The following is a 16179-nucleotide window of genomic DNA, read 5'->3' on the forward strand; positions in this document are numbered from 1 at the left end:
AGACCCAGAGTTGAATAGTTGTTAACAGATATATGGCTTGTAAAGCCCAAAATACTTACTTTCTGGCCCTTTATAGAAATGTTTACCTACCAACCCCTGATCTATGATTGTGGTTCTCAAAGTGTGGTCCGTAGGCTCCTCAGGGGTTCTTGAAACCCTTCCATTGACTCCATAAGGTCAAAACTAGTAATAATTAATTATGTTTTTCTTTCTATTTTGTTGATGTTTGAATTGATGGTGCCAAAACTGTGGCATGTAAAACTGCTGGTACCTTAAGAATCAAATCAGTACCAAACTGCAGTATAAGTCATTGTATTATTCAGTGCCACATGTTCTGGTAAAAATAATTTTCATTTGATATAAAGAGGATGCCCTTGCTAAATAAAGCTAATAATTTTATTGAATTAACCAACAAGTGCCATCTTTATTTATAATAATCTTTGTGATAAAATAGGGCTCATCTTTTCAAATACTTCATCTCAAATAACATTGTACTATAGATTGAGCAGAGGCATAAGTGAGTATATAGCTGTCTTTAAGTCAGTCTGGCAGTAAAACGATATGCATTACACAAACTCATTACTGAATTTTTTTTTTTTTAGTAACAGTTGCTTTCACATAGATTTTGTTTATATTAATATGTAATGATTTAATCAGTTATTTAAAAGTTTTCCCTCTTAATTAGAAGCACAAAGTATCACTAGATGTAAACCATATAAACCAAAGTCCTTTCGGGCTCCTTCAGTGATTCTTAAAAGAGTATAAAACAGTCCTAAAAACAGAAACAACTCATCCAGGGTAGCTGTTTCTCTTCATAAACCTGAAGATGATAAATTATGGCTTTCACTTTTTGTTGTCATTTTCAGATTGGCATGAGATCTTTTTTTAGGAACATCTCAAAAGTTCAGTATTATTGATGATGATTTTGATCATGGTAAAACGATCCATGTCCTTAGAATTAGCAGCCTCGATGTTTATAAGACAAGAGAAAACAAATTTTGAAAGAACACCTGATTTCCCTTTGAAAGAATTGTGTCTTCCAGGAAGATCACTGAAGGCCAATTGAAATAAAAAACTTTGATTTTCATATGAATTCCACATTCATTGACAGTTTTCAAACAGAACACTTCAGTACTTAATGATATGGGAGTACAAAAATCCAATACACAAAGAATAACCTGAAAAAGTGTGTAAGAATAGAAAGTGCTTGAAAGTAACATCACGTATAAAATTGGTAAGCAATGACTGAGTTAATCAAGGTTACAAGTAGGAAGGTGTTAGTGAAAATTTGAGACACATTTGTGGACTTTATTTTTTAGCGTTTTGCCAACTAACTGACAACTTTATTTCCCTGTGGTAATTGAGTCTTGGCATTTTTTAGTTGTTTGGGCGATGGGATTGAGCATTAAAAATAGAACTCCAGAGTACTCTGGTAGCATCATCTGCACATTAAATGAGAGAAGGTGAAAAGACTAGTCTCTGGCTGTTTTTTAGAAAATACTTGATTCTTTCCATTGGCCTTGTTAGGTGATTGCTCTGTTTGTCTTTATTTCCTTGCCCTTTTACTGTTACTTGGATTCCATTTATTCTGATACAGATGTTGAGAGGCATAGAACATTTTCGTTGAAGTCTGAGCATCATTGTTCATTAGGTTTTTATTATTGCAGAAAGGTTTTACTCACCATGTATTTATTTATGTAAATAAAGCAGGTATGTTACAGGTAACAACAGTTCATGCTAGTTTTATGGGTGTCATTTTTTTGTTTTAGCTTTTTAAAACCAATAAACTTGGTTCATTTAAAAAGAAAAAGTCAAAAGAAAAATACATAAATAACTGAGATCACTTTAAGGTAGCATAAATCCAGCTGATTTAATTTTCTTGAATTAGCAGCCTGTCTTAACCTTAGTATAGACGTAACCTTTAATTGGTATCCAAAAAAGATAAGCAGCCAGCTGCCACAAAGAGTCACACCTTACACCTAGTAATAATTTTCTTAAATGTTTTGAGTAATGATTTTTTTTTCCCTTTGAAGGCTCTAAGGCCCAGCAGCTTCTGCAAGGACTGCAAGCAAGTGATGAAAGTCAGCAACTCCAGGCAGTTATTGAAATGTGTCAGTTATTGGTCATGGGAAATGAGGAGACGTTAGGAGGGTTTCCTGTCAAGAGTGTCGTTCCAGCTTTGGTAAGATAGAATTTTCCTCTTGCTTTCCTCTGATTGCTGCTGTTGTCCTCTGAGTGCATTGTTACCTGAATTTTAAAACATTATAGACGTAAGAGACAGTAGAATGTGGATTTGATTTCATACTTAGAACTATAGTGAATGATTGTTACTGATGAATTCGTAAATTTTCTAAACCATTTTTGACGATGAGTTACTCCATCTTTGATAACTTTTAAATAACTCTTTTAAATTTTAAGTTGTTGCCCCATCAGGTAGTACCTTGCCAGACTTCATATGCTTTCTCTTTTAAACCCACAAGCAGCTCACTTGTGGGTTTTCTTTGTGGGCCATAAAGATTCTCGTGTTTGATAATTTTATGCATGTCAGAGTAGTCAAACCAGAACACATGGATCCTTGAAGCCTAAAAGGTTTTATGTTAAACAAAAACACAAACAAAAAAACAATACCCATTTAAAAATCTTTTAGTGATTTTTCAACAGAGTGGTGAGTTGATATTTAGAATTTATTAACATCTTAATTGTGTTAGCATTTAAATTGAAAACAACAGGGAGAGAAATTGCTATTACCGAATATAGGCTCTTCAGCATAATAATGTCTTTTAAATAGTAAATTGGTAATTTGTATGATGAAATAAATTGGCTATGAAAGACTAACATAAACATCATGATTACATTTATAGCATACTTTACCTAGGAGGTTAAATAAATGCCATTTAAGTCTTTGTTCACATACACAATAAAGTTGACAAAATGAAATTATGTTTGGTATATCAGATTGTCTGTTTTTTCACATTATCACATATGGAGAGAGTGAAGTGTTTAGGAGAGCTGAATTCAAATTCAGTGAATTAAAAAAAGATAATGAAGTCCTTATTCTGCCTGTTCTAGTTGGATGGCTCAGCTGTGGTGGTGAGTTGGTGGTGGGGGTGGAGGCAGGTGGTAAATGATAGGTTAGTTTCTTTGCCTTCTGCCACTCTACCTCCAGATAATGAAAACTAGCCTTCAGGGTTTACCAGTTCCACTGTAATCAAGACTTGAATGTTCATTTCTGAATGTTTTATGAAAGCAATACTAGCCTTTTGTACTTTTACATTTTGCCTGTGTTAATATTCATGCTCAAATTACTGATTTCTTCAATATATGGCTTCTGTTACCTGATAAAACTTTTTTTGATTATTCATTAAAAAGTAAGTAGGAACAAAAAACTAGGTTTATCTTACACTGTCTAAAATGCAGCCTTTATTAGTTAAATAAGGAAGCTTATTAAATCTAGGCAGAATGTTGACACAAATTAAGTTTACTAAATTTGCTGGTTGTTGATGGGATTTAAGTACTTAATAGACCTGTACAAGTCAGTTCATGCTGTTAATACTGACAGTTGTTAATGAGTTGACCAGATTTATCTTACCACAGTTGGATATTGTGAATATGTATCTGTCAGTCACCATTCACTTATGTGACCACAGTCACTTTTAGTGAAAGGGAGGGAATCTATATAGCAGGTCTCCTCAAACATGATCCTAAAAAGTTCATTCTACCTTAAGAATTGGAGAACTTGTCACTTTTCCTGTTAACATGACAACCCCTTTCAATTCAGAGTGGTGTTTTAAGTAACTGACCTTAGGTGATTTGAGACATTGAGGGCTGGTTAACCTTGAAACGGGAGAGAGAGAGAGAGAGGGTGGTGGTGGTGGTGGGGTGTGTGTGTGTGTGTGTGTGTGTGTGTCTGTATCTTGAAACGGTGTGTGTGTGTGAACCTTGAAACGGTGTGTGTGTGTGTGTGTGTGTGTGTGTGTGTGTGTGTGTGTGTGTGTGTGTGTTAGCAAAAATGTATACTTTATCCAGCACAATTCAGAGCTTAGACGACACTTACTAAACAAGTATGTATTATTGTTATTGTAGTTTTAAACATTTGATTGAAGGGTACTTTATTGAATTCAGTGCATTTAAAAATTTCCACTAAAGTAGAAGACAGTGAATGATTGCTTCCCCAAGTAGGAAATTTCTCTGGGAGGAATTAAAATTTTTTTGATTATTCATTAAAAAATACTTGATTTCCCTATGCCTGCAGTTTTGCATTCCCTCTTTAGAAAAACATTGTCAAAATCTGCTTAAGGTTTTTCCACAAAAGAAACTGAAATAAAATCAGATGTTTAGACTCACTCATGTGTTTGTAGAACAATTGCATTAATTGGTTTTTAATTACTGCATAATGTGTCTCTAATATGATCAATATTGTGTTTGTATACTGTGTATTTTACAGCTGAGTTAAATGATACTTAGCTTTTCACTAGAGTTTAAGCTATGGTCTTGAATCTTACTGACAGTTTTTAATTTAACAAATGTCAGTCATTGCTGGTCTGTTCATTTATGTATCATGTATTTATTGACACTGGTTAAGTCCTCAGTGACATGTTAATGGGCTTTTGGAAGGGACTTAGAGGTGCCCTAAGGGTTAATTGCAAGCAATAGGAAGCTTTGGTTTTGACCTGGATCATGAGGTGATGATTATCTAGCGAAGTTCTCAGGTAGCACTACAGTGTGTTGAGTAATGCCATCCTAAATAAGATCATTCTGTGTATATGTGTTAGGTTTAACTTGGTATTATTTTGCATGGGAAAAGTCTTGAATAATACTTACCATTTCAGTTGAAGTAGAGGAAGAAATATAAGGATACAGATAGCTTCTAATACTTTGTTATAATCTTTTTTTAACAGATAACATTACTGCAGATGGAGCATAATTTTGATATTGTAAGTATGTTGTATTTTTAAAAATCCTCTAAATTTTTTAGTTTTTATTGAGTAAAAGTGCCTCCTTGTTTTCTAGATGAACCATGCTTGTCGAGCCTTAACATACATGATGGAAGCACTTCCTCGATCATCTGCTGTTGTAGTAGACGCAATTCCTGTCTTTTTAGAAAAGGTGATTGTACTTTCGCTCAGCTTGTTCAAAAGTGAGAAGGCATACATAAGAAGAAAACAAATCCTACTATTTGCAACAACATGGATATAGCTAGAGGGTATTATGCTCAGTGAAATAAGCCAGGTGGAGAAAGACAAGTACCAAATGATTTCACTCATACGTGAAGTATAAGAACAAAGAAAAAACTGAAGGAACAAAACAGCAGCAGAAACACAGAACCCAAGAATGGACTAACAGTTATAAAAGGGAAAGGGACTGGGGAGGATGGGTGGGAAGGGAGGGATAAGGCGGGGGGTAAGAAAGGGGGCCTTATGATTAGCATGTATAATGTGGCGGGGGCATGGGGAGGGCTGTGCAACAGAGAAGACAAGTAGTGATTCTATAGCATCTTACTACGCTGATGGACAGTGACTGTAATGGGATTTGTGGGGGGTACTTGGTGATGGGGGGAGTCTAGTAAATATAATGTTCCTCATGTAATTATAGATTAATGATACCAAAAAAAATGGGCAAGCATAGGGAAATCAAGTTGTGAACTCTTGACTAATGAATTCTAAAGTAGTATATCAAATTGTAAGGTCACCTTACAAGACATTTTTTAGCACCATTATCTAACAAAAGTATACTTTTCTCCAAGATTTCCAGGAAGAAGATACTTAACGCTTAGCAGACCAGTAAAGTTGATGCTAATGGAACATTTATAAAGTCAATTCAGTTTTATAAATTTTTAGTAATATTAACCACAATATAAAATCTTCCAGAGAAGAACTTTAGGCACTTGAATAAAAATAATCTAATTATTTCTAGAAAACATTCTAATGAGCTTGATAGCTACTTATACCCTCATTTTATAGCTGATGAGGCTGAGACAAAGTGCATTGCTCAGGGTCATAAAATGAGTCAGTGGAGAAAGGAAATTTTTTCTTACGGTCTGTGGTAGGTCATGTTTTTGGTCTGTCTGAAGGGCCTTTTTCCTTTTAATGAACGATAAAAATTGCATTATCTGAAAGCCTTAGAATATGGTATAAAGTTGAAAACCTGATTTTAAAAATCAGTTATAAAAATAATTACTTTATGAAGATTTACAATTATATAGTTGGATTGGTTTTTTCTTTCTCAATATAAAACATTTTTCAGTATCTTCAAAGACAGCAAAGTAGTTGGAAAATATATTGGCTGTATGTTATAGCTTAAGCTCATAAGTCACTGGTTTCCTGTGGTGAGTGTCATGTTAGTGGCAGTATAGATTGATTGAAATTAGAAAATACTGTGTCTATTCATGTAGAAAATAAGCAACTAGAAAATAACTTGAACGATAACCTTAAGTCACCATTTATATGTTCCCAGCTGCAAGTTATTCAGTGTATTGATGTGGCAGAGCAGGCCTTGACGGCCTTGGAGATGTTATCACGTAGACACAGTAAAGCCATTCTACAGGCGGTAAGTGTTGGAACTAAATATTTGATTTAGTGTTGAGTCGATTTTAGATCACATTTGTATTAGCTCCTGGATTGCCATCTCTATAAGGTACAATTTCCCAAGTGAAGTGCTAGACTCTTTACTACTTTTTTTTTCTTTTAAATTGCTGTTAGAAGGGCGTTTCTTCACCTTAACAGTTTTCTGTATTTTAGGGTGGTTTGGCAGACTGCTTGCTGTATCTAGAGTTCTTCAGCATAAATGCGCAAAGAAATGCACTAGCGATTGCAGCCAATTGCTGTCAGAGTATCACGCCAGATGAATTTCACTTTGTGGCAGATTCCCTCCCGTTGCTTACCCAAAGGCTAACCCATCAGGTAAAAGATGAGCCTATTTTATGTGTAATAAAATTTTTTATTACATTTTTAAAAAATGCCAGTTTCAACTAGGGTTTTGAGTCTTGCAACTGGATATATAAATTGGAAATGTTCTAATCAGTGTTGTTTCCTATGTTAACCAGTTATGTACCTAAGGGTCACTTTATAAAATTTTGGTGGATTCACCCACAGAACCATATTTCATATTTGATATCTTCAGTTGTTTTGACTCTTAAGTTGTTATTTCAGCAAAAAGAGCGTTTACTATGTGATATGACCAGAGTTTCCTTTTGGAAAGATTACCCTGTCTTTAAATGGTTAGGCAGACAAGACTAGGAGGATAATAATTAGATCATAAGAAGTGAGATTGTATCCCAGATAGAAATAAAATGAAAATGTAGGCTGTGCTCTCTGGGGTTGGAGTAGAGCAGGAGCAATTATTTAGGAGGTGGAATCAGTGAGCCTGGTGATACAGTATGAGCAGTAGGGTTCGCAGAGGCTGGCGTGGAGGACATGTCATGAGTTAAACCTTAAGCTTGTAGAGAAATTTAATTTTCTTTCAATACAAGCCAATGTTTTAAAGTGTTGTTACTGCTAAAGAGATACTTAGAAATCCAGCTTTGTAAATCACGTTTACAAGGCGTTCTTAAAGTCTTGGGAAAATTAGGTACATAGAATATATTACGGGGTTATATAAGATAATATAGTAATTATTGAGTCACTTTGAAGTGTTGTGCTTCTAAGATGATTAAGATACAAGTGGTGCCATTGATTGTTTACTTATTTTTTTAAAACTTAGCTGAGATGACCTGTGCTTTATGGGGACCACAGATAATGTTCTCCGGTTAGCTGTGATTTCAGTACTTTATTTTGGAAATAAGTCGTAAGAGTTAAGAGAGGTTAAGTAGTTGGCCACTGTTATTTGTAGCACTATGTCTGTATGTACTAAGTAGTGACAGAGCAAGTGTAGGGCTTTTATAATACCAGAATTATTCTCATTTTTATACAAGTCTAGTTTTTACATCTTTAAAGGAGAAAACAAACTCTGTCAAAACACTTAGTAAATCATTAAATTGTTCTTTTCACTTTTACAAGGATTATTTCAAATATTTTCTCAGTGAGACTAATGTTCTTCCTTGATTATTTTCATAGTGAATAAAGCAAATCTACACCTAGTTTCTCATGTTACCAGGAAAACTCTGGCTAGCACACGTATACTTAAATACTGTTTCCAGTGTTTTAGTATATGAATGTTTTAAACATTTTTACTGGGAATGCTGTTTAGAATGGTGTGATATGTCTTTTTTTGTTGTTGTAATTTTTGTATAGGTATTGAAATTGACAAGGCACAAAAGTTGGTCCTTTTCTATGTAATTGCTTTTATCTGTTGGGCCTTAGTGAGAGAGAGATAATGTCAGCATGATTCTCTTCACTTTGCAATCATATTGTTACACCTTCCTAGGCTCATTACATTTTCAAAGCTCACATCTGATTGAGCCGGCCTTGAAGAATTTGGGGTTAGGAAGAAGATTAAGGTAGTGATGTTAATACAGTGAAAATGTTTTATATTAATAAGCTTTATTTTTTTTTGTTTAAAAAAATAGGATAAAAAATCAGTAGAAAGCACTTGCCTTTGTTTTGCACGTCTAGTGGACAACTTCCAACATGAAGAGGTAAGGATTTAGCCTTGGTGGTGCTTTTTTGAAGTTGTTAAATTGCTGAATCACCATATAACAATTCCTTTTTTCTTGTGTTGTGAAGAATTTACTCCAACAGGTTGCCTCCAAAGATCTGCTTACAAATGTTCAACAGCTGTTGGTAGTGACGCCACCAATACTGAGTTCTGGAATGTTTATAATGGTGGTTCGCATGTTTTCTCTGATGTGTTCCAATTGTCCAACTTTAGCTGTTCAACTTATGAAGCAAAGTAAGTGTTATTTTCCTACTTTAAGCAGGAGAAGTGTCTTCTTTTAAAATGTTCATTAATAAGTAAAGTCATTGTAAGCAGAAGAGATTGTTAATATAGGCACTGGATAATAAAGGAAGAAAATGTTAATGTGTAGTAAATTTGTGTGCAGACAACATAATTATAGTATAGTTGACCCATGAACAATGTGCGGGTTAGGACTGCTAATAACCCCACACAGTCCAAAATGTGGGTAACTTTGACTCTCCAGAAACTTAACTACTAGCAGTCTACTGTTGACCAGAAGCCTACTGATAACATAAAACAGTTGATAAACACATACTTTGTATGATACCTGTATTTTATACCTATTCTAACAATACAGTAAGCTAGGGAAAAGAAAATGGTTTTTCAAATTGTCTCAAATCTCCAAAAAATTTTCCAGTATATTTATTGCAAAAAATCTGTGTATAAGTGGTTCAAACCTGTATTGTTCAAGGATCAACTGTCCATTAAAATTTTAGGGGCTAAAGAACCAAGATCATGGCTTTGATAAAGTTTCCATTATGTAATGATGTTTCCATCAGAATTCTCAGTTTTATGTTGCTGCCTATAATTGCTTGTCTTCCACCTTTTAATGGTCCTTTCTGCCCATGTCAGATTTTCTAGCAGTTTATCTGATTCCAAAATGTTCTCTCCCTCAAAAGGTTGGAACTTATACAGATGGTGTCTCTCATCTTTGCTAATTTAGTATTTCTAAGCCTTTCCCAACCTTACTGAATATGCAGGAAAACAAGTTCTGTTGTACTACCATACTGCTCACATTTTCTCTCTTAAACCTTAGGTTTCACAAGTTAGTGTCTGAAGACAGTGGTTTAAGAAAACAACTATGTGTTAGTATTAGTGCTAGCAGAGTATAGCTTACTTTTGTGTGGAATATCTGTAATTGTGGGTAATTTTGTATCCATAATTCTAATCTCTGAGCATGTTACCTTGGGAGTCTGATGATACTGACAGAACAGCCTTTGGTCTTAACGGCTTAGAGTAGTAAGTAGCATAACACTACTTTTTTGGGGGAAACTCAGTTTTATCTTTAGTTTCATGTGAATTAGCACATTGGCAGAGAATTTTGGAGAAAAATAATACAACTGAAGTGATTTATTGAAAAGAATGTACCATTGCTGTGTATTAACATTTCTTAGGCAAGTTGGCAAAACCATAATTTTTTAGGAAAATAAAAATTTTCATCACTGTTGGGGCAGTTTCTGTGAAACAGAGATTTAACTATCTACACCTCTTTACCCACATCAGTGATAAATACTTCGCTTGATAACAGGACTTACTGATTACTGGCTGTATTTTTCAGTGCAGTGTTTCTATTTTACATATATATAGTATTTAGAGAAACATATACAACCAGCGCCAGCAAAGCTCTGGCCTTGTTTAGCTTAGCTGTCTGAGTGGCAACCTGTGTGGAGGCTGGAAGCTTCCTCCACTGATAGTGTCTATACATCAGGCTGTTTTCATGCAAATTCCCCCCTGTGCTGATGTCTTCTGGGAATAGAAACTTCTGCAGAGGATATTTTAATTATCTTTGTATTAGATTGGCATGCTAAATGTATATAAGGTAATGGCTTATATGGTAATGTTCAGGTGGTTTTAATTGGTATGTTTTATCCTTCGGCCACAGATTTTTGGTATCTTTGAATAGAAGACAAATACTTAAATATACTTGAATTGATGCTTCAAATGTATGTTGAATATACTTTTGTACAAAGCACTGTGCTCCTCAAGGAGGGTTAATAAAAGATTCCTGAAGTCTCGGGGCATAGATTTGTGAGTAGTTGTCCAGCCTAGAAACTCAGGAGTCCTTAGAAAGAAATTGTTAAAATTTTCATAAACCTTTTAAAAGGTTTTTACTATAACTCATTTTTATTTTAATTTTTGTAGTATATTGCTTTATAAAAAATAATTCTGATTGTTTTCCCCTCTAAGGAATGATTATCTCTTAAATTAGGTAATATAAGTATTCTCATGGGCTTTTGTTTTTTATTGGTTTTACAGACATTGCAGAAACGCTTCACTTCCTCCTGTGTGGTGCCTCCAATGGAAGTTGCCAGGAACAGATTGACCTTGTTCCACGAAGTCCTCAAGAACTGTATGAATTGACATCTCTGATTTGGTAAAGATGGGGCTAATAGTAACTGGTTTATGAAAGGGTATTTTACCTGGAGACTGTCATTTCCTAAAAGTTCAGGAGGCTGCTTTGTAAAATAATTGCACTTTTTGTTTTCAGCGAGCTTATGCCATGTTTACCAAAAGAGGGCATTTTTGCAGTTGATACCATGCTGAAGAAGGGAAATGCACAGAACACAGATGGTGCGATATGGCAGTGGCGTGACGACCGTGGCCTTTGGCATCCCTATAACAGGATCGACAGCCGGATCATTGAGGTAGTAGTTTCATTGTACCATTTAAATATGTCTGTTTTGGTGGAGAGTGGGTGTAGGGATGGAGCAGGAGGGTGGCTGTATGTACTTAAATGTGCTGAGTTTTAAATTAACTCAAGATTCTCTTATTTTGTCTCCTGAGAACAAGGTCCTCATTTCTGTTCAGGTCAGAAAACATGGTGCTCTAGTCCTGCTTCTGCTGCTAACTACCTGATTGACATGGAGCGAGTAATTTAAGTTCTTTTTTCTATTGTTTCCTCATCTGGAAGGAAACAATGGAGGAGCTAGGCTATATATTTCTAAAAGTTCCCTCTATCTCCTATCCAGAAGAATCAAAAGCAAAGATTTACATAAAATAGTTGCTTCTGAATATTTCTTCAGAGCAAAAACATAGAAACAATTTATATACCTGTATCTAGCGAATGATTAAGTAAATTGTGATATATTCATAGGTTTTCTTATAATGCAGTCATTAATGGGATAAGTTTTAATGGCATAAAATGGGATCTGATAAATGAAAATACTCAGAATTAATGTGGCTCTTTTGGGAACTTGGCAAAATAAAAGAGGACAATAACAAAGGAAATACACCAAAGTCTTCACAGTGTTTTTCTGTGAAAGTTTTATGTATAATTTTATTCTTATTTCCATACTTCTGTGTAAACTTTGCAGTGAAATGATTTAAAAAAAATTTCAGGTCAGGAAAAGTACTTGTCCCAGATTAGGTAGGAGACAGTGTCGGTCACTGCATTTTTGAGATGGCATGCATCCTTTACTGATATTTTCAATATATAACATACCTTTAAACCCCTATTTTCTGATTTTAACCTGTGGTATTTGAATTTTTTAGAACATAATAATTAAACAGACATTCTTTAAAGATGTCATCTACCAATTTCTAAAAATACATTTTTGAAAAACTTTGAAGCCACTGACTTATGTTATAAAACCATAAATCCTTATAAACATACCTAAATTCTGAGGCAGCAGCATTTATGAGGAGTTAACTGACGGTCCTTCTGTGCACTGCCAGCTTCAGTGTCTGTGCAGGTTGTGGTCTCTTAACTCTGTGTGTTCTTCTTAGCATATTTTCCCGATACTGCCTTTTCACTGTTAGCTCACCGTCTTGTATTTCCTAAGAGTGCTGTCTTTCAACCTGGGAATGCCAGAGATTGCACTTGCACTGTAATAAGATGAGATATTCTGTCACTTCATTGGACTGTTCTAAAATCAGCCAAACTGTTGATGAAACAGTCTCAGTTTAGATGTATACCGTGCAGCAGCACACTGAGCCTCTAGTGATTGCTCTCTTATTTCCAGTCATGTCTCTTTCAGTCTTAGAAGCACCATTCAAATGTAGAGGCTTTTTCATTTACCTAGGACAGTTTCTTAGAACATTTTATTTAAAGAGGGGGATTTTAGGTGGATTGCTAAGAATCTATGATGTCAATAATGCTTTAACCTAAGACAATTAGATACTAAGATTTATGGATAACATTTTTTTTCCTATCAGCAATGTCTTAAAAGCCTTCGTAATACAAATGATGGTTTCTTCGTGTCAATGATTCTTCATGACTGGATCATTCAACAGGATTTTACCTGTATTTATGTCTTGGGGACCTGATAGGACCTTCGGTGTATATTTCTGTTCACTTAAACACGATTTGTTGAATGAATGAGTTTTGTCATATCCGCACTATTAAATTTTCCATATTCTATTACTTCACCATCTAAAACCTGATGAAATCTGTAAGTCAGCATTTGTGGAGGGTCCCCACTGTGTCTTAAGTTGATAAATTTCTCCATGTTTATATTCAAGGTTTCTCTCTCTTTGCTCTCAGGCAGCCCATCAGGTCGGTGAGGATGAGATAAGCTTGTCCACTCTGGGACGAGTTTATACTATTGATTTTAATTCTATGCAGCAAATCAATGAGGACACGGGAACAGCACGTGCCATTCAGAGAAAACCTAACCCCTTAGCCAATACTAACACTAGTAAGTACCTTTTGTATTCAGAGTAGTACTGTATGGTCATGTGAATAATACTTGTAATAATGTTTGAGAGTCTTTATTAAGTTTAAGACAGTTGCATAGGAGTAATTTTTTGTTACTGTTTTTTTTGTGTGTGTACTTTGGCGAGTGAGCCAGTATTACTTAACTGGTGCTAATCCTCTATATAATTTACATTATTTGCAGTGTCTTAGACTCCAGTCAGAATTGGCCTGTGCAATTGTTGTTATCCTATTACCCCTTAAGAATCACCCATACCCATCAGATTAGTTTTTTCCAACCTTCTGTTCTATATTTTGCTATCAAAATTCTCTTCTTCACTATTGAAGAATAGAAGATTATGATCTCCCCCACCCCCCCAGGTTTCTGGCATCTATCCCCCTCCTTGAAGATTTAGACTGATGTGTTTGCAGCTTTAGTTTAGAGTGCTGGGGTCAGCCATTTTTTTTCTTCTTTGAAAAGGGCCAACAGATAGTAAATATTTTAAGTTTTGTGGGTCAGGCTCTGTACTCGACACTGCTGTTATAGCCCCCAAACAGCTATATCCAGGATGTAAAAAATGTACGTGGTTGTGTTCCAATATACTTGTATTGACAGAAATAGCTGGTTGGCTGGACTTGGCGTTCTGCTATACTTTGCCAAACCCTGATCTTGGAGCTTACCTTTCATCACTTACCTTTCCCTACACCTTACTGTCTCCAAGCAGAATGACAGCTCATCTTGTTTTTTCCATAGCCTCTGTTTGTTTCTTTCCAGTGGTTTTGCTGATTAATAAATAAATATCCCCACTATCTATCTGTTCAACCTTTGTTAGTGAAATAAGAGGTGCAGTGGTTGGTGGTGCCTTTTCCTCTTTTTATTTGGCCAGAATGGTCAGTGATTTTTCTAGCTGGCTAAGTTCTGTCTGAATGCCTTTAGCATCTATATAGACTTCACTTGATCACGTTAGGTAGGTTAATTTGTTTTATAACCAAAAATTTTTATGGCATTCTAAATAATTGTATTGGTCTGAATGTTTTATTTTTACTTCATTGTGTTTCTGAAGGCTGTAACTTTAAGATTGTACGTTTTTATAACAGGTGGATATTCAGAGTTAAAGAAGGATGATGCTCGAGCACAGCTTATGAAAGAGGATCCGGAACTGGCTAAGTCTTTCATTAAGACATTGTTTGGCGTTCTTTATGAAGTGTATAGCTCCTCAGCAGGGCCTGCGGTCAGACATAAGTGCCTTAGAGCAATCCTTAGGATAATTTATTTTGCCGATGCCGAACTTCTGAAGGACGTCCTGAAAAACCATGCTGTTTCAAGGTGTGTACATGAAAATAGTGAAAACATTTTAGAAATTCATGTCTCTGCAAGTAATTTGAGAAATCTTTAATAATACAGGGAAAACAGGCATAAAACCCTTCGTTGTCTTTTTATATTTGCACACACACTTGATAAAAAGTGAAATAAATGCAAAAGTTGAGCGTTGAAGAAAAATTTTGTTTTAGTGGACTGGTTTCACAATTAGATTATTTTGCTCTCAGATTTACAGTATGCCCCAAAATAATTATCAAACTCAGATGAATGTTTTATATATAAATGCTTTCTTTTTTTAGTCACATTGCTTCCATGCTATCAAGCCAAGACTTGAAGATAGTAGTTGGAGCACTTCAGATGGCAGAAATCTTAATGCAGAAGTTACCTGATATTTTTAGTGTTTACTTCCGAAGAGAAGGTAATGTCATTCATAATTAACTAATTAATCTTTTAGTCTAAATAGTATTTCAATAGAAGTTTAATTTTAATCTGTGGAACAGAAATTAAGCTATTACCTTTTAATGTAAGATAATTTGTATACTTACTCCTTGAGTACATATAGTGTGTCTTCTATAAATCCATTAATACAAATTGTGTGAGATTCACTGTCAGTTAATGAACACTAGTAAGTTGCAGTGATTTTTTTGAGTTGCTAGTGCAAAAGCAATTATTGACTTACCTTTTTAGATCAGTAATGCATAGCTGCTCATAAAGATTCCTTGAAAAATCAGAGTTGATGTTCTTCCCCAGTGGATCGTATTAGTAGATCAGAACAATTGTGCAGATGATTATTTTGTATTTCATTGTGTAGCTAATGAAATATTTTAAGGCGTGGAATGCTGTTCAAGTGCAGTGGGGCTAGTCCTCTAATTTGAGGACTTTGGATGTAGATACCATCCTTGGAGACATGGTAATTTTCCATTCAATTCTTGGAGACTTCACAATCAAGCTGTATCATTCATTCAGGTTTGATTGCTTTTGAAACCTGCTAAGCTACTAAAAGAAGTTGTTTCTCTTCAACAGAAATCCCTTTTATTTTTGGTCTTTTAGGATACTTTGGTGTTATGAGAATACAGGAAATACTAGTGTTTTCCCCTTAAGTAACCCCACCTTTATCTTCCATCTTATCAGCAATCCTAGTATTTTCTGCATATGATTGTATGTGTTCTTATTTTTAGCCTTAGCTTATCTTGTATTTTGCATTTTGTGCATTATTTTTGATATCTATTTTGCTTTTGTTCCAAATTTTGGATTTGGAAGTATGTTAAAATCAATCTTTTTTCTTAATGGTGACTTTTTTTTTTTTTTTTTTACTTTGAATTCATTCAGAATTTTTTTTAGGAGTTTGAGTTTTGTTGTTGTTGTTGGGTTTTTCTTTAAGAATCTGATGGAAAGCCCTGGACTCTTCCCTAGAAAAATGTTGAGTTTGTGAACATTCATTCACATACATTCAAACACATAGACCTGCATGGAGTTTATAGAGGCTGGCATCCTTGACTAGTGCTTGCATACAGTGTGGTAGTTCTTGAACCTCTCCACCCACCCTGCATGTCTTTTCATGATCTTGGCTCAGATTTGAATCCCTGCCTTATAAGTTACTATTTGCTTTTGT

At 34.9% G+C, this 16179-nt stretch overlaps 1 protein-coding gene across 20 annotated transcripts in view; it reads left to right on the plus strand.

Moving 5' to 3' along the window:
* Positions 1–16179, plus strand: part of TRIP12 (thyroid hormone receptor interactor 12) — a 138253-nt gene that overhangs the window by 86588 nt on the left and 35486 nt on the right. For 10 of the 20 annotated variants that reach the window (XM_073218011.1, XM_073218008.1, XM_073218006.1 and 7 more), the window contains 12 exons: positions 2034–2182; positions 4899–4934; positions 5011–5106; positions 6454–6546; positions 6738–6899; positions 8504–8572; positions 8661–8826; positions 10870–10987; positions 11102–11261; positions 13097–13250; positions 14345–14573; positions 14867–14985. In XM_073218011.1, coding sequence (XP_073074112.1) covers positions 2034–2182; positions 4899–4934; positions 5011–5106; positions 6454–6546; positions 6738–6899; positions 8504–8572; positions 8661–8826; positions 10870–10987; positions 11102–11261; positions 13097–13250; positions 14345–14573; positions 14867–14985 — 1551 coding nt within the window. The remainder of the gene's footprint in view (positions 1–2033; positions 2183–4898; positions 4935–5010; positions 5107–6453; positions 6547–6737; positions 6900–8503; positions 8573–8660; positions 8827–10869; positions 10988–11101; positions 11262–13096; positions 13251–14344; positions 14574–14866; positions 14986–16179) is intronic. The other 10 variants (XM_073218013.1, XM_073218015.1, XM_073218021.1 and 7 more) reach the window with 3 other exon arrangements.

Source organism: Manis javanica, chromosome 12 (genome assembly GCF_040802235.1).
Source record: "Manis javanica isolate MJ-LG chromosome 12, MJ_LKY, whole genome shotgun sequence".
NCBI lineage: Eukaryota > Metazoa > Chordata > Mammalia > Pholidota > Manidae > Manis > Manis javanica.